At 35.8% G+C, this 22,586-nt stretch overlaps 3 protein-coding genes across 3 annotated transcripts; 1 reads left to right on the forward strand and 2 right to left on the reverse strand.

Annotated features, from left to right (window-relative positions):
• Window positions 1–479: 479 nt before the first annotated feature.
• On the reverse strand, window positions 480–1,960 carry LOC147282021 (protein TERMINAL FLOWER 1-like). Its single transcript, XM_086247386.1, has 4 exons — window positions 1,763–1,960; window positions 1,589–1,650; window positions 779–819; window positions 480–697 (listed from the first exon to the last, which is right to left on the reverse strand). The coding sequence occupies exons 1-4, from the start codon at window positions 1,958–1,960 to the stop codon at window positions 480–482; spliced, it is 519 nt and encodes a 172-aa protein (XP_086103512.1).
• An 8,840-nt stretch (window positions 1,961–10,800) lies between these two features.
• On the forward strand, window positions 10,801–14,737 carry LOC147282022 (alpha/beta-Hydrolases superfamily protein). The gene is made up of 5 exons (XM_086246322.1): window positions 10,801–11,060; window positions 12,063–12,325; window positions 12,406–12,617; window positions 13,111–13,375; window positions 14,058–14,737. The coding sequence occupies exons 1-5, from the start codon at window positions 10,967–10,969 to the stop codon at window positions 14,352–14,354; spliced, it is 1,131 nt and encodes a 376-aa protein (XP_086102448.1). The 5' UTR covers window positions 10,801–10,966; the 3' UTR covers window positions 14,355–14,737.
• Window positions 14,738–15,074: 337 nt separating this feature from the next.
• Window positions 15,075–15,811, reverse strand: LOC147282023 (RmlC-like cupins superfamily protein). Its single transcript, XM_086248975.1, has one exon. It carries the CDS (start codon window positions 15,809–15,811, stop codon window positions 15,143–15,145), a length of 669 nt encoding a protein of 222 aa, XP_086105101.1. The 3' UTR covers window positions 15,075–15,142.
• Window positions 15,812–22,586: the final 6,775 nt, after the last annotated feature.

Consider the following 22,586-nt stretch of genomic DNA (forward strand, 5'->3'; position numbering starts at 1 on the left):
TTGTGAGGCCAGTACCACCATGTGATCCACTCATCTAAACCTTAATCCCATCTAAACCCTAATCAAAGTAGAAGAAGAAAAAAAGTTAGGTTAGAGGTGGATTGGTTCCACGTGTCCCCTTATGATTTTTCAGTTGATATAAAAGCCAAAACCCTAGATCGAGCACTGGAAGAAGAGAAAGAAAGAGCTAGGGACATATATATATGGGTCTTGTGTACTCCTGTCCAGCTAGTGTCCCCCTTATAATTTTCCAGTTGAGAAGAACAACAAAACCCCATATATATATATATACATATGCAGTCAGATGATCAGATCAGACTTAATAAACAGCCACAGCAAATTCATAACATTTGATAAAGAGGAAGAAAACGTCCAACAGTACGTAGTCTCACACACACAGCTAGCGGTGTTTTATTTTATTTAAAAACATATATATTTTGGTGGTAGCTACTAGCAGCTAGCTAGGTAGGTAGCTTAGGCTAGCGTCTTCTGGCTGCCGTTTCTCTCTGCGCATTGTAGTAAACGGCAGCGACAGGAAGGCCGAGGTCGTTTTGGGCGGCGAAGCCTCGGGTGCTGAAGTGATCCCTTGAGGAAGGAGGGTTCACTGACTGCCTTCGTTTCTGCTGGAACAGAACAAACACAAACCTGTGGATGCCTATGTTGGGCCTTGGGATATCATAGCTCACCACCTCTCTTCCTGTTAATTAATTAATTAATTACATTTGGAAAATTAATTAGCTAGATAGAGATTAGAGACTACTAGCTATAGTGGACCTACCAAATGTGGCGTCTGTGGTGCCTGGTATGTCTGTCACAATCCTGTTTTTTTCAATTAAAGCAAGCGGTTAGTTCCTAGCTAGCTAGGTATATATGCTATTCACAATATATTGCAGCTTCCTTATATGCACACGTGCTATGATATATACTAGTGATCCTTGGATTCAGATGGGTTCACGATATATAGATTGTGAACACTTCGATCTATGTGCATATTATGCAACCACGGCACCATAGAAGGTCTCATGTACCATAGATTGTGTATAATGTTGCTTTGCTTTTTAGATTTAAGTTCAAAATTTTAAGTTAATAGAGAGACCATAGAAATATATAATACATATATTTCTAATTAACTGAATATCGATCAACTTAATTGATTTTCAGTTTTGATAATAAAAAAATTAATTATCTTTAATTGATTTGTAGGTTTTGATAATTGATATATATAATAGGGTAAATTTTCAAGTAAGAAAAGTATGAACATCATTTTTTGACCTATAATTCAATAATTTGAATATTTTATATTTTAGAATATCATTTAAAGATTACTTTTGTAAAAAATTAGACAAATTAAAAATTATTTAGTCAATTTATTTAACCAACATCATTAATTTTAATTTTATTTGATATATTGTAATTTTTTCAATAATTTAAATGATCAAACAATTATTAATTTGATTAATTTTGTAGATGACCATTGAAAAGAAACTTAAAACATAAACGGAATCTGCACTGTGAGGTGGTACCTAAAAATGATGTTTCTTAAAGTAAGAACAGTTATATAATAGGTGTTCTAAGGTATATATAGTACCAGTGCAGGTGCTCCCTTAAATAAGGATCACTAGGGCCAGGAACATCAGGGTCAGTCATCACCTGCAACAAGAAATTAACAGAGACTAATTAAGAGCAAATTCAAAGAGAAATTAAGTGGAAAATATTTTATTGGAGCTGTGTGGATATGGATTCAAATACATGTATATATTACCAGGGTAAAGAAAGATCTCATATCGCCTCCTTGAATCTCAACTCTAGGTTTGGTGGTGACTGCAGAAGGGTAGAGCTCCTGTCCATTGCAGACTGGCTTGCTGTTGTAAGTCACAGACATTTTTGTTGTATGGGTGAAGGAATCAAGAACATCTCCTATGACCCTTCCAACAACCAAAGGCTCCGAGATTTTTGCCATTACTGACCTAAAAAAAACACACAGAGAGAGTGAGTGTGTGACAGGGTGAGAGAGACGTACAGTGTATATGAGAGAGAGGGAGAGAGAGAGAGAGAGAGTAAGAGTCGTACAGACCAGATCTTGTATAAAGCAACTCAGGAGAGGAAATAGTACTTGTTATGTGGGTTTGGTTTGGTTTGGATGAGAAGTGGAATCCCATGTATATCGGTGTATTTATAGTGTTTTCAAGTACGCCTAACTCAGGCTAGTTACTTTAATTGTAGATCTCTCGTTTGTTTTGCAGAGAAGAAGAGAGAATAAAGGAATAGAATCTATATATATATATATATTATATACATCTAAAAACACATGGCTTGCTAGTCCCCCACCTCAAGCAGTCAAGCTCACCCTGTCTTTCTTTCCTTCTTTCTTTCTGTGTCACATCCATCAACAGGGTTTAGTGGGTTGTCTTTAATACGATCATTCTAGATTAACCATACTAATGAGATGTGATAGGTGGGTTTCATGTAATTTATTACATTAATGATTCTAATTAGTATTAAGATACAAAGATGATAGAACTAATTAATACCACTCATGTCAAACTAAACATTACCTCTCGTGAAGCCCACTGATGCTCATCCTGCGCGGTTGCATTGCATGTGAGGAGACAGACAAGTTATACATAAAGAGAAATATATATGTGTGCGCAACTATATTTTTCACCTTATAAACCAACAAAAAAAATGGAAAATGTGAATTAGATGTTTTAAATTCAAACCTCCTATAATTAAAATTCTGATGACATACTAAATTACTGTTAAACTAAAAAGAGAATTTAAAACTATCAAAAATACGCTAATAATATATCTCAAACTAACAAATCAACAAATATGCAAAATGATTAGTTTAATGTGGTATAAAACTATCATACCTTTTAGTATTCTTTTAGTTATGTTATATAATCTCTGACGCTCTTTCTCTGTACCCTTGGGGGAATCGGTTCTTATTGGTTGTGCACCTAGTAATTATTGAATTCTTTTCTTTCAATACAAATATACAATTAAGAAAGAAAAAAAAAAAGCATCGTTGGCCAAAAAAAATGGTCCACAAAAGCATTATTATTTTCAATCCTGCATGTGGGTCCTTTGGTTTCCAAGGCTGTCAATTCTGCCATTTTTGTTTCTTTTATAAAACATATATATATAGGCAAATTAAGTAAGCAAAAACAGCAAAAGGAACAATGCAAATAAAGAAAACTCATCTTTTGCAGTTATGGTAATAAAAAGGAAATGTTGGGCTGAAATGCTGAATGCACCTACACTTTCGGAATTTACCATTTTCATAGATTCTTGGGCGCAAGGCATAAAGGAACTCCACCTAGCACTCACTGAGTGGTGAGAGGTCATGTCAATGAGAGTACACTACTCAAAGTTAAAAACAGTGATTGCAGAGAACTTCCCCAGATTGGCAATGAAAGGAGTAGTGGATTTTCTTTAACAAGAAGCCAAACTACTTTTTTCTGTATATCCCACGCTGGACCTCATGTGATATTGCTTCTTTCTAGCCAGTTACTACTGCACCACATCACAGTATCCCATGTTTTTTCCCTTTATTTTCTTTCAATCTTTTTATTTTTTATTTATTTTATAGAATAAATTAATTGGGTTCATATAGTTGAGCAGAGCTAGCTAGCTTCAAAGTTAAATTTATCTATACTTTATGTATATGGGATGAATTCGTGACACTATATTTTTGGCATAAATTTTTAATGAGATTTATTTCATATAAGATTTTAACAATTCGAATCATCTATTTTTTTTGTCTCTATTAAAATATTATTCTTACAAAAAATTAGGTAAATCGAAAATCATTTACCTATAAAAATTAAATGATCAATATTAGTCAAAAAAATAAATACTTGAAATATTAACCATTTACTCTTTGTAGGTAAATGATTTCTAATTTACTTAATTTTTTACAAAAATAATCTTTTAATTGAAACCTAAAAATAAACAATTTAGATCGTTAAAATCCTATATGAAATGGAACCTTTTGAAAATCTATGTATAAAATATAGTGTCATAGATCCATCTCCATGTATATAAATTAATTTTTATTTATTATAATAAATATTACCACTATGATAAATGGATGACATATATCACCTAATTATTTTTTTATAATACGTGTCACTCATCTACTACTCTAATAACATTCACCGCTATTTTTTTGTTGCGAGAAAAATGGACTCCATATATATTGAATTATATTCTCGTGAACATCACTTATCTGTCTACGTCACATTCCAGCTACAAAACTTACAATAGCTAGTGCATGCATAGGGAGGAGTGAGCGTCAAATCAATTCTTAATTTATTGTCTTATATATATCTTTCGACTTTTAATTTTAATTATATATTATTTACTCATAAATATAAATAATCTTTAAATTATAATGGTAATATTCACGACCACAGGCGAGCAAAAATAATCTCTATGTATATGATCGAATTATATTCACAGAACATCACTTATCTGTCTACGTCACATTCCAGTTACAAAACTTACAATAGCTAGTGATGCATGCATAGGGAGGAGTGAGCGTCAAATTGATTCTTAATTTCTTCTCTTATATATATTTCTGAACTTTTAATTTTATTGTATATTATAAACTCATAAATATAAGTAATCTTTGAATTTCTAATAATACGAACGTGTATCATTAATAACATTAAAAGTCAAATTAAGTAGAGGAGCCAGATTTTAGTAAATTATATGGCATATGTTATATACTTTTAGATTAGCCACAACACATATATACATATTAACACACTGAACGTGTTAAGAGTTATTAATCAAATACAATTATTTCACGTTAAATAAGTTTCTCACATTTTCTTAAGATAAAATTTCACACATAATCTCATGAGTGTGGAGTAATTAAGTTGGGAACAGTGTGAGGTCTGCGATCAAATATTCAATTTGAAGATGATTAATAGTGAAGAGTTGAATATCAATGCAATGAGTGGAGCTCAACACACATCATCTCCTCGTAAAACTTCAACAACCAGAATAACCCAGAAGAGGAACTTACAAGAGGAAAAGTCTAGCCGTGATGATTGGAATACAGGAATTTGAAGATCAAAGACTCTGAGATTTCTGGCCAAACAAGCCCCATGTGGGTGCACGCACCAATAAGGCAATAAGAGACTTAGCCTGGATTTTCTGTTTAATGATTAGATGCGTGTTTGTCGTTGTTCCATGCATGTTCGATCAGAGCTTCAGGCCCAATTATATTGACTGCAGCTGCTGCATGTCAGCTAGCCTGCAACCTGCTAAATTGAAAAAGTATATATTGCTCTTCAAAATAAAATACAATTCAGGGAGTTCCTTCCAAGAAATAAAATTTTGATGAAAATTTCGTCAAAATTTTTTAAATTTTAACAAAAATTAGATGAAAACGACAGAAATTACTATCAAAATATAGAAATTTTGAATGAAACTTTACCATATGTTTATTTAACATATTATTTACTAAATTGATAAAAAATATTGAAAAAACTAATTATATATATAGTAGGCTTCATGTGATATAAGATGAATATAATGTGCGCTGAAGATAAATACTGTTAAATAAAATTAGTATAATGAATAAATGAAATTAGTATATTATTTATACTCTATAATCTATACATTAAACCCTATATATTTTATAATCTATACTCTATATTGTTTAGAATATGGTATATGATAATAGGATTTAGGCCCTTTATGGTATTTTTAATTATTTTTTATATAAAAATATATTAAAGTTTATTGATTTAGGGTTTAAAAATAACTAAACGAAACTCCAAAACGGTCAAACAAAACCCAAAACCATTTTTTTTCTTTACAATTGCCCAAATGCCCCAAATCCCAATCAACTCTAAACCTTTTAATTTTTTTCTTTTTTTTATTATTTCTTTCCCCTTTTTTTTTTTCCTTCCTTTTCTTTTCCCCCGTGAGTCTCCATCTCCAGTTCTTTTTTTCTTCTTTCTTCTTCATCCCCTGCTTCTCTCTCTCTCTCTCTCTCTCTCTCTCTCTCTCTCTCTCTCTCTCATCTATCCCTCAACCCACCCTCACCTCTTTCTCCCTCATCTCCCCCATGTCGCCCCTCTGCCACCCCCCATCTTTCTCCCCCCTGCCGCCACCCCCTTTTTCTCCGTCGATCTCCGCTCTGCTGGCCCCTGCCGTGCCCCCTCTTTCTCCCTCGATCTCTTCCATGCCGCCGCCTCCTCTTTCTCCCTAGATCAGATGGATGAACTAGAGGTGTCAAACGGGTCGGGCCGGCCCGAGCACGACACGGCACGGCACGATTAAAATAGGTACGGCACGGCACGATTAAATGGGCCGGGCTGGGCCGAAGTTTTTAGCCCATCGGGCACGGCACGGCACGAGCACGACACGGGCCAAGCACGGCACGAGCACGGGCACGAAATGGGCCCGAATTAGGCACGACTATTTTAACATTGTTTTTTCTATTTTTAAAGAACTTTTCAACAAAAATATTCAATTTTCATGAAAAATAATGTTAATATTTAATTATAAATAAGAAAAAATATCATAAGATTAGTTTTATCACCATAAAAAATAAAAATAAAAATAGGTCCGTGGGCCGGCCCGTTTAAGGCACGGCACGAGCACGAATGGCCCGCGGGCCATGGGCCGTGCTGGGCTTAGATCTTAACTATATGGGCCGGCCCGAGCACGGCACGAAAGCACGATGGACTCAACTTAAACGGGTCGGGCCGGCCCGTTTGACACCTCTAGATGAAGCTGTAAACAAATTGATGAGGTCATCTCCTGATTCTCCTCTAAACAGCCATATATGTAAGTTTCTGTTTTTTTTTTTAATGTTTGAGGCTTTGAGCGTTTACATTTTTTTGGGCGAAGAGATAGAGTTCTAAGGCAACGGGGGGCTGGGTTTGTTTCACCGTCGAAAATTTCACCGAAATTTCGAGGATTTCGGCGAAATTATCACGAAAACTTAACAAATGTGGGTTTCGATTTCGACACCCCAAAAAATTGAAATTTTCGGCGAAATTTCGCCAAAAATTTCAAAATTTAATACCTTGGTCCTTCCTCCATATGTAAGGGTAAACAATAATGCTAATTATTTCATATTTTTTTTAAATATTTGTATATCATTTTATATGTCATTAATTTATTAAATAAGATAATTTTTTTTTAAATTTTTTTTTATTTTTTAGTGTCTAATATATAAATACTGTCATATAAAATAGTATAAAATATAATAAGTATAACATTACTGAAGTATAAATTCCCAAATGCACTAGATTAGAAAATAAAAAATAAAAAATAGTTTTAAAATAATCTTTAGGTTAGTCTAAGTGATAAAGATGTATATGATAAGGGTTATGATTAATATAGGCTTTAAATTTGATTCCCCCATTATGTAACCAAAAAAGAATAAGATAGTTTTAAACTTGTGGACACGATCTTAGTTTTGTCACAAAGCAATTTGTTTAGTCAGATTAATTTTATCACAAGTCAAGATACTGGGTATTAGAGTAGGTTTTATCCAGAGTACTTTATGGAAGGGGCAACCTAATACTAGCTATAGGCTGGTTAAAATGAACATTAATATTATGTATAGGTATAATATTGAGTCATAATTGAACACAGTTGTTTTTTTTTTTTTTGGTCGAAAATTGAACACAGTTGTTAAATAGGTGGTTTATAGCCATATGGGTGAGTAAAACGGCCATAACAGAAAGAAAATGTTAACATCCAGCGATGAGGAGGACATGGGACATATAGAGGCTATAGAAGGTTTCCATTTGAATTAGAGCACGATTCACTACCTAATAAGTCTCTAGTCCATAGAAGTGGCGACCTAAAGGTTGAAATAAAATAAAAATTAATATTATGTATGGGTATAATATCGGGTCATACTTGAATACTAGTATAGATAATAGGTGAGTAAAATCCACTTTAAGAAGGAAAATGCAACATTGAGCAGAAAAGTGTGGTAGATTGTTTTTTTTTTTTTTTTTTATCTAGAAAGAAAAATTACAAAACAAAACTCCGACTACAACCCAAACTTAAACATTCAAATTTGAATGTCGTGATAACATCAACAGAAAGAGAGTGAATTTTTAAATAAAAAATTAGGATTAAATACCAAATTTCAATAATTTTTTGATATAGCATGAAGACTATATAATATTTCAATTGAACTAATAAATTTAAATGTAGTTTTTTAGATTATGTCACAAATATGTTGGCCTCATTGATTTGAGCTTTTTCCATTTGACATTTTTGTCCTTTGGCCCACATATGATGGGTGTTAGTTAAAATTTATAAGGTTTTGACAAAATTGCCCTTGAGGCTTTTATATTATCTTGAAAATTTGTTAATGTAGTCTCAACTTCACATTTAATCGTGACTGTATGACACTCACAACTTCAAATTTAGTTGTGACTGAACGACAGTCACATCTAAGTTGTGAGACAGTCACAGTTAAGTTGTGACTTAATTGAATTTTTTTTTTTTTGAGAAATTATATTACAATATACTAATATAGTATAAATAGATGTCAAAACAATACTTTTACTCAAAATAATACATAGTATAGTGGTGTGAGTTGTCTCTTTCAATTTACCAAGACAGTCACAGTTAAGTTGTGACTGAATTGATTTTTTTTTTAATACAATATAGTATAAATTAATGTAATATTTGTGATGTAATATTATTTTTTTATTGTAGTGGCATGTGATGTAATATTTGTAAATTATAATACTTTTTATTTTATTATTTTGTTTGATTTTTCAACTAGTACCTAATCTAAAATGCTATTTAATTTTAGTACCTAAACTAAATAATTATTGAAATTTAGTAGTTAAAATCAATGTACCTATTTTAAAATCCTATCAAAAGTTTGTGAGTGACCCGAGGCAGCAAAGACATCAACAACAAATAGAATACTTCCAAATATTTTAGAAAAAATAATTTTAAGGATCTTAAATTTGGATCTTAAATGATATAGTAATGTATGTGTGTGTGTTTTACTTGTTGTAAATAAATGAGTGACCCAAGACAACAAAGACATCAACAACAAAATAGAATACTACCAAATATTTTAGAAAGAATAATTTTAGGAATCTCAAATTTATATCCCAAATTTAAATCTTAAATGATGTGGCAGTGTATACATACGTGTTTTACTTAATTATAAATAAATGAGTTTATAATGAATTCAGACGTGAATTAATGAAATATTAACACATATATTTAGAATCTGAATTTGAAATACAAATTTGATATCCTATCAATATTCAATACTGATTTAGAAAATAACATTTGTGTTATAATTCCTACGTCTGGATCGAGGCAGGACTGCAGGAGTAGGACAACACGTTGGTTTTCATTGACATAAGGCTGGAAAAAGGGAACAGAAGAGAAAAAGAAAATTCCTCACGTTGACAATAACTTATGATCACTTCTTTTTCGGTTTTTCCCACACGTTGACGCTTTTCTACATGAGCTTCAGGTTACCAAAAACGGTGTCGTTTCTACAAGGCTTGGAAAGGCCCAGGCCTACTTGGGAGACATAAAAGCCCACGCTCAAGCGCTCAAGCATGTTAAAGCCCAAGTCAGGCCTACTTAGGCTTTTTGGGATTCTCAAAAAGCCCCACACTTCATCCAAGAGGACCAAGACTAAATAGATCATAAAGCCCATCTCCAAAATACAACAAGTCCATTCCAAGAACCCTATTTTATCCTTAATCCCAATTTGATCACTTGACTCGATGCTAATCCTAATGGGTAATCTCGAGCATTTAGCAAGGACCAATAGGAAGTTGTGACCTTGGCAAACCAAAACTATAGACAATTGTGAAGCCAAGCAATAAGTAGTTAATCGACTAATAAATGGCTAAATTCTTAGAAGGAGGATACTAAAGAGTTTCTTTAAAAGTAAACCCCCCACAATTTTCACTTGAGAAACTAAAGAACCTCACCTAGCCTTGGCGCCATTAAACCCTCTAGGAAACATAGGGCTGATTTTTCTTAGCTAAAATTTTATGAAAGACACACACACTAGACCTTGTTTGTACAAGCCCAAACTTTGTCCATATATTTTAATATAAGTCTTAAATTAAGGTAATTACTTTCTCTCTTGCTCTTTTTATGTAATTTTTTTTTTTTTATGCAATTTGTGTTGACAGCCCAACAAGATTGCAAGTTTGCAACGGGTCTCTCTTAAATTGCAATAACACCTCTTAGGCTGATTATGAATCTTTTAAGTTTTTTTTTTTTTCATATATTATACAAAAATAACTCACCTTTTTTGTTTTTTCTAAAATGAAGCTTAAAAATCATTATAGTAAAAGGTATAATAAACAACGTCTCACTAGTTAGGCAAGAAATAAACCAAATCAAATTTCAAAACTATAAAAGTGAAAACAAGTGATGAAAATGATTATCTAGCTTGAAAAACAAGTGTCAAAAGAAAAAAAATTTGAAAAAATTGGTAATGTATGTATGGCATGTAAACCACTAGTATATTATATCCATTTTATGATTATGAACTCGCCAAATTTTGTTCGTTAATGATGTGACAATTTTATTATCCCAATTAATTAAGTACTTTATAATGTTTGAAAAGTCTTAAGTTCTAATCTTCATTACCCGGAATTAAAAAATAAAGAAAATAAATTATAAATTTATTCTCAATTTCTTTTATTTATAATTATAACAGAATATTTGGAAAATAGATTTTGGTGAAAAAATTATATTTCTTTAGACTGCCAAGTGCCAACGATATGAGCTTCCCGAACACAGACACAGTCATAAGTCACAACACACGCGTAGACAGAGAGCATTGTCAACGTTCTTTGTGCCTCGCACTCTTCGATCTGATCTCTCTGCCTCTCTCTCTCTCTCTCACTCAAAAACTGAAAAGCTTTCTCTTCTCAGACTAAACCTGACTGTGAATTCTGAGAGATCTTGTGGGTGGGTGAAAATGGCGGGAGGGGTGAACAGGAAGATATCAGCAGCATCGGCCAGAGCTCACACTAGAAGAGCCAAGCAAAACAGTTCCTTCGGCCTTCCTTCAGGTGGGTTTTCTTTCTTATTCTTCTCATTTTTTGTTTTTGTAATTTGATTTGTGGGTTTCAATGAGTATTCAATTGTACCTCGTTTAGTCGTAGGTCAAAACAAGATTCTGTTTGCTTGATGAGAAAATATAGGAAAGAATTTAAGAATTCTGTTTTTCTATAGGAGTTTTCATTATATGGGGTTTGAGAAAATTCAAACTTTTACTTAGCTAAGCCTTATTTGTTTTCTCAAAGTTCAAATTGGCTAATAAAAGCGTAAATTTGAAGCATGGAAGATATCCACTTGTTAAAATTGCTTATTCTGCAAATCAAAATCACTTCTTTCCATCAATTTTACTTCTTACTCCACATTAAAATTTAAAACGGAAATAACAAATTCTCAACTAAAGGCTTTATTATCACTGCTTAAAAAAGAAGTGAAAAAGGGTTCTTTCTCCCACAGCAAGATTAGATATAATGTATCTGTTTTAATCTGGATGATATTATACAGCTAACCATGTTCATACATTTGGGCAGAAAGATTAAAAGCATCTGAATTAACTGGACTAAGTGCATGTTTGCTTCTTTTTTTTTTTTTTTCTTGTTGTTGTTGTTTATTCTGTATTGAAAACAAAAGGAATATCTCATTTCTTCGATCAACATACAAACTCATGCTGCTTGAATCGAACATTTCCTTAATGATAAGGAAATGGGATTCTTTATTTAAATGCCATAAGGCCTTTTCAATGACAGCACAAGGGATTTCTACGCAATCATGCATGACAACCCTTTTTGTGTAACTTTTTACCTTTTATTTGATTTATTGTAAATTGTCAATAAGAACTTGTTCTAAATGTACTGACACAAAATATGTATGTCGTTGATATTAACTTTTATGCACAAAGCATGAACTCGAATAAGTTGGTCCAATCTTTTTTTTTTTTTTGGCAGAAAGATTTAGTAGAGTGAGCTTTTATTCCAAACTTTGTTTTGTGATTTTAATTATAACTCAAAAATTTTCAGGGATGTTTAAGAAAACACTAGTGGTGTTGTTTATGGGGTTTTTGGCATGGGCATATCAGGCTATCCAACCTCCTCCGCCAAAGATATGTGGCTCTCCTGATGGCCCTCCAGTTACAGCACCAAGAATTAAACTTAGGGATGGGAGGCATTTAGCCTACCAAGAGCACGGGGTCCCAAAAGATAATGCCTTGCATAAAATTGTTTTTGTTCATGGTTTTGATTCTTGCAGGCATGATGCTGTTGTTGCCCAAACGCTATCTCCGGTATCTATCCTCCTATGGTTTGTTTTGCATCTTTTTTGTTTGCATTAACTATCATTTTAACCTATGCTGAGTTCTTCCAGGAAATTGTTGAAGACTTGGGTGTCTACATTGTGTCTTTCGACAGACCTGGTTATGGAGAGAGTGATCCTAATCCAAAGAAAACAGTGAAGAGTATGGCATTAGATATAGAAGAGCTGGCTGATCAGTTGGTATTAGGATCCAGATTCTATGTAATTGGTTTCTCCATGGGTGGGCAGGTGCTTTGGAGCTGCCTCAAGTACATCCCTCACAGGTATGATTATTCCAAGCAATGCAAGTGAATGGGTTCTGCATGTATGTGTGTGTGTTAGAAATGAGAAAGTCTTAGGTACAACGGTTATAACATGTCATCATGCTGACGTGGTAAAACAAATAAGATGACAGGTAGTCATTTTTCATGGGTCTCGTATCATTTATTAGTGTGACCTATATCATTTATGCCATGTGGGTCCTACAAAATTTTGAATTTAAATGATACAGGTCCCACCAACATGACTATGTGTCATTTTATTATTAGTTTGTTGTGCCACATTAGTATGATGGCATGGTTCAACCCTTGTATCTAAGACTTTCTAGGCAGAAAGAGAGAGAGAGAGAGAGTGGGAGAGAGGGAGATTGGGGGGGAGGGGGATTAAGTATTGTATGTCTTTTCTCTTATGTGAGGGTTTGTGTAATCTTGATTTGAAATATTAAAGTAGTTTGGAAAGGTTCAGAATGATTAACGCTAGAAAATTATATGGTGACAGGCTAGCAGGAGCGGCGCTATTAGCTCCAGTTGTTAACTACTGGTGGACTGGTTTTCCTGCAAATCTCTCTAATGAAGCTTACTACCAACAGCTTCAGCAAGACCAATGGACGGTTCGTGTTGCTCACTACACCCCTTGGTTTACCTACTTCTGGAACACTCAAAAATGGTTTCCTGCTTCAAGTGTTGTGGCTCACAGTATAGATATTCTTTCTCAACAAGACAAAGAACTCTTGCCTAAACGTCACAAAAGAGGAACATATGTGGTATGTATCCATCAATTTTGAAATTCCATGCAATGTTTTTCGTAGTCTAAAATGCAATGAGACCACTTCAACTGAGGGTCATGTGCAACTACAAAAGGCAGTTTGGAAAAGCAAAATGTAGGAACAGTAATTGTTCAAAAGATAGTATTGTGTACTGATTGCATTGTGCTTTCATCTCCCTTTTCCTTTCTTTCCTTAATTAGAAAATGCAGAAAATAGAAAACAAAAACGTTATCAAATGGGCCCTGACATGTAGATTGTTTAACATGTTGAGTGGCACCATTTCATCATTATATTAGTTAAACTTGAAATTCTACTTATACTGAATAAGTTCCAATATTACAAAATTAGGGGATTCATCAAATTTCTGTGGTAGGTAGAGATCCTTGCTAGTGTTTTGAAAATTTATCTGTAAAGAAGTTAATGAAATTTAGGCTACTTCTGATGCTTGACATTATACTGTTAAATCAATCTGTTTTTCTATTTGAAGATAAACTTTGTAACATTTTCTTATTTTTCTTTGATGATTAATTGGATGCGCTTAGCGCCCACAATTCAGGGTACGAGTGTCATGAAAGAGAGTGACCACAATATGTTAATGCTATCAGCTATTATAAGATTTATTTTATTTAAAAAAGAGAGAGAAAAAAAAGTGTAATTGTTTTCCATTTGGCTTTCTCAGGGACAGGTAAGACAACAAGGAGAATTTGAGTCTCTTCACCGTGACTTGAATGTTGGATTTGGGACCTGGGAGTTCAGTCCTCTGGATATGGAAAACCCATTCCCCAACAATGAAGGTTCCGTCCACCTGTGGCATGGAGATGATGATCGCATGGTACCTGTTACACTTCAACGCTACATTTCTCAACGACTTCCATGGATTCACTATCATGAGCTACTAGGTGCTGGGCACTTGTTCCCACTTGCTGATGGGATGTGTGATACCATTGTTAAGGCACTTTTAACTGGGGAGAAGTAACCTTCCACACAATTAGTGAGCTACCTCAGGTTAGCTATTATGTGCATTTCATTCTCTCCGATATGGCGAATTAAAATTTCAGTTGATCATTTTGGTATGTATGATAGATGTTGTACCAGCCAGCTGTGTTTGTAGATTGTTGTATCAAAATGCAGTTGCTTCTTTGGGATTGAATTTTGCAAAGTTGGGTTTGAGAACTAATTACGTGAAACTAGGATTGTTGTTTGGTGCATTTGGATGCTGTGGTAGTCAAACTGACATTAATGAAAATTCTTGCACAGCAACCATGTTGTAAAGTTTCATACTTTCGTTTACCAGCACTGTGGCCAGGTTCTGGATGGAAAAGCCAATCAATGAATGTGGTACCTGTAGTTCAGTGACAACGAACAGCGATTTATTAAATTAACCTGGCTGGTATAAATTTTAGTATTTTATTGTAAAATCTGAATAAATGGTTTTTTTTTTAATGGTTAGACTCACTACATCAACATAACACAACGGGGAAATGGGGAAATGACCCATGGACCATCCATTGAAGTATTGAACCAAGAAATTCAGTTCCTTCATTTCTGGGGTTGGGGTTAGCTTCAAGCAGGAGTATTGGGCATAATGTTCAAATCAGAGAAAATGTTAAGACATGTTTCCATGGGTTTAAACTTAAATGATCAATAAATTTCTTTTACATAATCATTACAAGATACATTAAATAAATTGCTCCTCCACAATTATGGGGCAAACCAGCTTATAATGCAAACTCAGTTGAGAAAAATGCCCTGTCATCCCACTCTTTACCTCACTCTATTTGGATCAAATTTTCTTCTCATCATTCCAATCTGCTTAGGACTCAATCCAAAGGCCTTCTCCAAGAGCTTATCATTAATCCCAGACCCAAAAATGGCGGATGGGATCTTTTGCATTCCTGGGTTTTGGCTATTGAAGCTTTCAAAAATTGTAGCAGGCTTCTTGCCAACATTCATTTGGAAGTGCAATAGACCCCTAGGGAACACCATGACCTCTCCTTGCTCAATTACCCTAGCAAAAACCCTATTGGTAGAATCAACAAATCCTGAATAAACACTCCCTTGCACTACATAGGCTATTTCTGTGGCTCTTGGGTGGAAATGTGGTGGATTGATTCCACCAACTTTGAGGTCAGCTCGCACAAATGACATCCCTAGTGTGTTGATCCCTGGGAAGATGGTTGGGTTCACTGAGATGGCCGCAAGGCCCGTGTCTGTGAAGTTACCCGCAGCCTTCATCCCTGAGAAGACGAAATCGTCGGTGGTGGCCTCGGATGAATTCTTGCAAGGGAGGATGGTGTGGTGAGGTGTTCTGATAGCACCAAATTTTGGGTTTGGCAGGCAGTAGTCTTGGACTGGGTCTGGGTCTGAAGCCAATGTTAATATGGCACATTGGAGGGAGAAAATAACAAACAAAAGGGTCAGACTAGAAGACATGTTCTTGGTGGGATTAGAAGCATAGGGGTCTATTGAGGGGTTTTATAAGGTCCTTTGATGATTAAATTGTTAGATTTAATTAATTATTTGCAGGACATAAGGCGGGTATTATGGAAGTGGATACAACACGATTATGTAATTTGGTCCCTACTGTAATGATCTATTTTGCCAATACAGATATTATGGTACCATTCATGGAATACATAGATCATTATTATTAGTAATAATCATAATCATAATTATATTGCAAGGTTCATCAATGTAGAAAAGGATGTGGACGACAAGCATGATTATGATGATTATGTTGGTGCGTGTGTGGAGGGCGCTTATGTAATTTCATTTACATATGGGCCTATGGCCAAGAAAAATGAATAATTTGATAAAGCTATGAATGAATGATAAGGTAATTTTCTTTGCTTGGGAGTGAAGGGAAGATGACCATTGGAATTTGGATGATGATTAATTCCAGACATTCGTGATGTGATAATTGTTTTTCCAAATGCATGGTATGCAATTCATCATCACATCCAAATTTTGTAAAGAAGATTCAAAATTGTACCAATCAATTATACTTAAGTGACGTCTATGTTATTGTTAATTTGCTAGTATTAAGTTCTACTTCGTAAATTTAATTTTGTTGCTGACGTCTTTGTTAAGATGAAATACTCATTATTTTTCTTCTTTGAAACTCTGGGATAGGAGCATTCACTACCTCTCTCGGTTGCTTCGGATTTTAAATTTGGCAGATGGAGTTCTTGTGTTTATTAGATTGTTTCGATTTTTAATTTTGATAGATGAGGTTTTTGTTGTTGTTGAGGTTTGTGTTATAAATTTTTTTCTTTAAAGGAAAATTGGGCTCAAAGATCAAGCAGCTCGGATGCGAAGGGCTAAGGGATGAGTAGGAAAACGCTAACAAATAGAAATGGACCTCAACTGATTTTGTAATTCCTTTTTTTATTTATTTTTCTTCCAATTTAGTTAATGTTATTCTTCTATCTCTTCTTTGTTTTGACTGGGCCGCTTCATAGTCAAAAATAAATTTGGAACAATTTGACGTGGCTATGGCCCAAGTCTTTGAAGAATGAGAGGCATTAATTGTGAGTCCGTGACCAACATCATCTGGATTAGATGTTCAGCATCCTTAATGAAGTATTTTATTACGAAAAAAAAAAAACATCATCTGGATTAGGTTCTATCCAGGCTGCCACTCTCCATCAATAACTCAGTGGGGGAGCAATATTGGATCCCGTAAAAATATATTTTATCAATTCAATTTGTGACAGGATTAAGATTACAGTACGTTACGAATTTTTTTTTTTTTTTAATTTTCTTAAATGTAATCATTAAGCAATGTGATAAATGATATCACAGTAGTCTAATTTGTTAAAAGTAAATTTCGGATTGAGTCCATAATTCATAATTTTATATATATATAAAAGTTTTCAAGTGTGAGAACGTTGCACCTGAATCGGACTATATATATGTATAAATGAGTGAAACACTGCCATATGATATGAATGATAGGAAGGCCAGAACTTGGGAGAAAAATTTCATGAGGTTTTTTTTTTTTTTTTTTTTTTTTTTTTGCAAAGGGATGTATTTTATTTAGTTCACAAGTTTTTCATTTCCAATACACATCACATATGAGATCTTGAATTTTATTCCTTTTGGAGCTAAATGAGCATAAACAAGTTTGATTATTATCAAAAATAGAGGCAGATGAGTTGTAAATTTGTACACTATAAATTCAAATTCCCATAAACATAAAAAAATAAAATGATACTTGAACTTTTCCCTTTATTTTTCTTTCCCAACTTATATAGCACATGATATGCACACCATTTCCATTAATAAAAAAAAAAACAACGATATTATAAAGTTAATGTAGAAGATACTGTTTGTACCCAAAAATGACACTTGGGTTATTATTGGCTATTTCTCATATTGGCCATTTTTCATATTGGCCATTTCTCACATTGGCCATTTTTCATATTGGCCATTTCTCACATTGGCCATTTTTTATTATTGGCCATTTCTCACATTGGCCATTTTTCATATTGGCCATTTCTCACATTGGCCATTTTTCATATTGGCCATTTCTCACATTGGCCATTTTTCATATTGGCCATTTCTCACATTGGCCATTTTTCATATTGGCCATTTCTCATATTGGCCATTTCTCACATTGGCCATTTCTCATATTGGCCATTTCTCACATTGGCCATTTTTCATATTGGCCATTTCTCACATTGGCCATTTTTCATATTGGCCATTTCTCACATTGGCCATTTTTCACATTGGCCATTTCTCATATTGGCCATTTCTCACATTGGCCATTTTTTCATATTGGCCATTTCTCACATTGGCCATTTCTCATATTGGCCATTTTTTCATATTGGCCATTTCTCACATTGGCCATTTCTCATATTGGCCATTTCTCATATTGGCCATTTTCGTGTAGTGGCTAAGAATATTTTCTTGGCCCATATACTCTTATTTGGTGGCTAACTTACTTTGGGGCCAATGGGTGTTTTAACCCACTCCTCTTTAAATTGTGGTTTAAGGGTCAATAATTGTTTAAGACTACTAGCCAATAGGGCCCACGACCCAAAAGAAATTTTTAAGGCCAGTAATGAGACTATAAAATAGATGAACCCGTCTCAATAAAGGGGCCGGTAGAGATTTCCACGGCCCATTCGCATAATCAACTCTGAAAAATAAGTCCAAAATTGCTAGGAAGCCAAATCAAGCAATGAGTCCAACTTTGGAAATAATTCGGAAAGTTTTAAGTCACCTAGATGGACAAGGACTCAATACGATCAAGTAAAGGAATCCTACTATGGAAAGAATTTCAATCCTCATCAATAACAAAACTTGGCCGCCAAGAAGAAATCTCAGAAGTTCGAGTCCTACTAGGAGAAGGAAGATGATTTCGGGCCAGGAAATGGCCCATTATCTAGGGTTGTATCCTAGCACCCTTATAAATAGAGGCATTCGAGAGAAGAGAAAGAGACATTCAGCATCCAATACACCCAGATACTCAAATCTCAAGAATCTCTCAAAGTTCTTTTGCTTTTAATTTCTTTTTAGTTGCTACCGTTCGAGGTGCTTTTAGGCTTCTCATAACTTTAGTCTCAAGATCATTAGGTTTGTAGCTCTGCCATTGCCTTCACAAGGATTGTGGTATCGATTTATTTTATGCACTTTAAGTTCATGCAATTGGATCGTTTTTATTTTAATTCTTGTTCAAATTCTTTACTCAATACATAAATGTTTATTTTGTTTATTGTTCTTTTTAATATTGAAGTTGATTTAGTTGGCAATAATAGCGTTGAGTTTCAGTATAATTTTATCGTCCATAGTTTCTTTTATCTTTTTGGCCAATTTCATCATTGTATTCACGAATTCAACAACACTGTTCTAAGGAGGCCGAGACGCGACTCGGACTCTGATTCCGACTAAAAGCCTTGTCCCCGAGGCTAGAAAAGAATCTAGGCCAAGAGTGGTTCCTAGCTTGGCCGCACAATCGTTAGATTGGATTTCAGATTTAGGCGCAAAACCTCAACATTACCATCCCAATTTCTATTGTGGCCTAATTTGAGGCCCAATAGTGGCACGCCCCGCACACTCACATCCAAACGGACCAAAAATCACTTTTGGCCAACCTTGGCTAAAAAACTAGTGAACATATTTTTGGCACGCCCGGTGGGACCTTATTTGTTGTCTTTACTAACGTTGCATGGTTGCTAATACTCTTGCGTTTCCAAATCGTGATCAGGAGAATCCTTACCGTAACCCGGTTCCTTATCGTGATCCAATGACGAAGAATCAAGCCAACCCAAGCAACCAACCCGCTGGCAAGGCGACCGGTGCTGTGAATCCAAGCAATCATCCCAACCTCGATTCTGGGAAGAAGCCTCAAGTTAGCCAACAGAGCGGGAATGATCACGCTCCGACCTTTGTGGACCATGGAGTGGACCAAAGGAATCAGGATGGATCATATGATGAAGTTACAATTGAAGATGTACCGGAGAAAATCGGTCCTCTATTTCAGCCGAATCCGGCTACTATAGAGGATGTCCAACAACTTATCAATTTGGTAAGGGAGGAAAGTCGGGTCACTCAGACTCATCTACAAACTGTGGCCATTCAGGTGAACACTACGTTAGACCGAATTGAACGGACTAATAATGTTATGGCCAACAACATTGCCGGTATGGGTACCCAAATCGGACAACACATTGTCCAAGCTCTTCAAGGGGGTCAAGGCCAGAATCCACCCATGGCCAATCAAGTGCAAAACCCTGAACCCTATAGACCGCCACCTTTGGCAAATCAACCACGAGCTCATTTAGGTTTGGGGGGCAATGGTAACGGCCAGAATAATGGCCGGGCCCAAAACCAAGGGGGCAACCATCAAGCGGTCAACAACTTTGCTGGGGGCATTCAGGTCGGGCTCGGCCAAGCCCCGGTGGGAATTGATAGGAATATGATCGAGATGGTCGTCCAAGACATGTATGGACCTCTAGCTAGGAGAACAATCCGACCGGTATACCGAAGACCTTACCCTGACTTTGTGGACCAAACGGAATACCCAAGAGGTTTTAGGGTTCCTGATTTTACTTTGTTCTCCGGTCAAGATTATCAATCCTCTATTGAACACATAGGCCGATTCACGACCCAGTGTGCTGAAGCTGCAAACAATGATAATCTGAAACTTAAGATGTTTCCCAACTCACTCACTGGAGCTGCTTTCACCTGGTATGTTAGTTTGCCGGTCAACTCGGTTCCAAATTGGCAAACTATGGAGCGAATTTTCCATGAACAATTCTATCGCCATGAACCAGAAGTATCGATGGCTGACTTAGCCCGTTTGGTGCAAAATTCTGAAGAATCAGCTCAAGGGTATATCTCTCGATTCAGGCTTGCAAGAAGTAGATGCACTGTCCCTTTGCCTGAGAGCGAATTTGTAAAGTTAGCCCAGAATGGTTTGTCTTTAGAGCTTCGGAAGAAGTTTGAGGGAATGGAGTTTAGAGACCTTTATGACTTAGTTATGAGGGTGGATAAGTATGAGGCTCTTCTGAGGGAAGAGCGTCAAAAGAGGATGGCCGCCAAGGCTGCATGGAACAAGAATAAGTCAAGTGTCCAAATGGTGAACATGGAAGAGGAGCTGGAACAACTTGACACTGAGTCGGATGAGGAATTGGCCGAGATCAATGCGGCTGAGATTGTTATTTCCAAGCCACATGTGTGTAAGGCCTTGGTAAAAGCTTCTAAGGACCAGAAGGCACAACAAGTGAGTTTTTCTTCCAAGCAAAAAGGGTCAGCTACTAGAACGTTCACCTTTGACTTCTCAAAGGCTGAGCAAATATTTGATCAATTGTTGGCCGAAAAGCTCATCAAGCTCACCAACGGTCAAACAATGCCACCCGGTAATGAGCTTAAGGATCGAACTTATTGCAAATGGCACAATGCATGGTCTCATTCAACTGCTAATTGCGTTGTCTTCCGTAATGTTGTGCAAGACCTTATTGAAAAGGGAACTTTGCGTTTCCCAGACAAGGACAAGCCAGTGATGGGTGTGGAGAAAGACCCTTTCCCAAATGTTCAAGTCAACATGGTTAACTTACACCTCCCAGAATACGGTCGACGCAATGAGAAAAAGGCTGGGGAAGATGGGAGTAGGTCATCCCAAACTCTTGGGGGGCAATCCCAAAGAAAAGAAGTTCGGCCAATAAAGGAGGTGACTACTCGGCCAGAAGGAAAATTGGCCCCAATTAAGGGAATTGTGCTGTGTAGCAGGTGCCAATGTGAAGTAGAACTAGAAGCCTTTAGGGTGGAATCGGTAAAACAAAATGAGGAGAACGATAACGTTCTAAAATCGTCTCAAAATCGGGACAAAAGCATGCCGACCACGGCCCATGAAAAGGAAAAGGTTGGCCAAGGGCACGAATTTGAGAAGTCAATTGAGCATCATTTCCAAGAAAAAGGCAAAGGCAGAGTGGATGAAATGTCACCACCTGAGAATTTCAGCCCTCATAGCCCAAGAAGGAGGATTGACTTAGGTGGCAGGACAAGGCGTCAACTCGAAAGAGATTTGCATGGTGATGAAAAGCCAGTAACATTTCAGCCAAAAGACAAGGGCAAAGGAAAAATGGAAGATTTGGTACCACTAAGGGATGACAGACTTCGTAGTCCAAGAAGGAAAATTGAGTTGGGAAAGGAGTCAAGACGGTACCATGAGGACAACTATCGTAGGCCGTATAAACGGCCTTACCACAGGACACTGCGGTATGAAGATGTGGTGGAGGATTTGTCCAAGCCATATGAAAGAAAAGAAAGGAGCCTTTGGGTTTCGGTGACTGAGGGCCAAAACAGAAATGTGGCTCATGTGGCTATGCCAAAACCGGGAAAAAACACCTTCAAACCAACCCCAGCTGAACCTAATGTTTGGTACAAGAAAGGGAAGGACGGAATTATGATTCCTCTGACAAGAACCCAAACTCGACGTGTCCAAAGGCAGTACGCTCAGTCATGTCGTGAGGAGGAGGCTTGGATTAAGGAAAGAGAGGCTCAATTGAGAAGAAGCTCCGATTTAAGGGAAAAGATAAAGAGAGGAGAAGTCAGGCTCTTGAAGGATGATAATTTGGCTGAAGAAAATATGGTGGCCGTACCTAAGGTCCAAAGAAAAGTTGAAGGGACCAAGGTAATGGTTGTCCCAAGAGAAAAAGAGGAAGTCATAAATATACTTGAAGCTCATATGTCAGGGGCATTT

Source organism: Dryas octopetala, chromosome 6, assembly GCF_963921425.1.
Source record: "Dryas octopetala chromosome 6, drDryOcto1.1, whole genome shotgun sequence".
NCBI lineage: Eukaryota > Viridiplantae > Streptophyta > Magnoliopsida > Rosales > Rosaceae > Dryas > Dryas octopetala.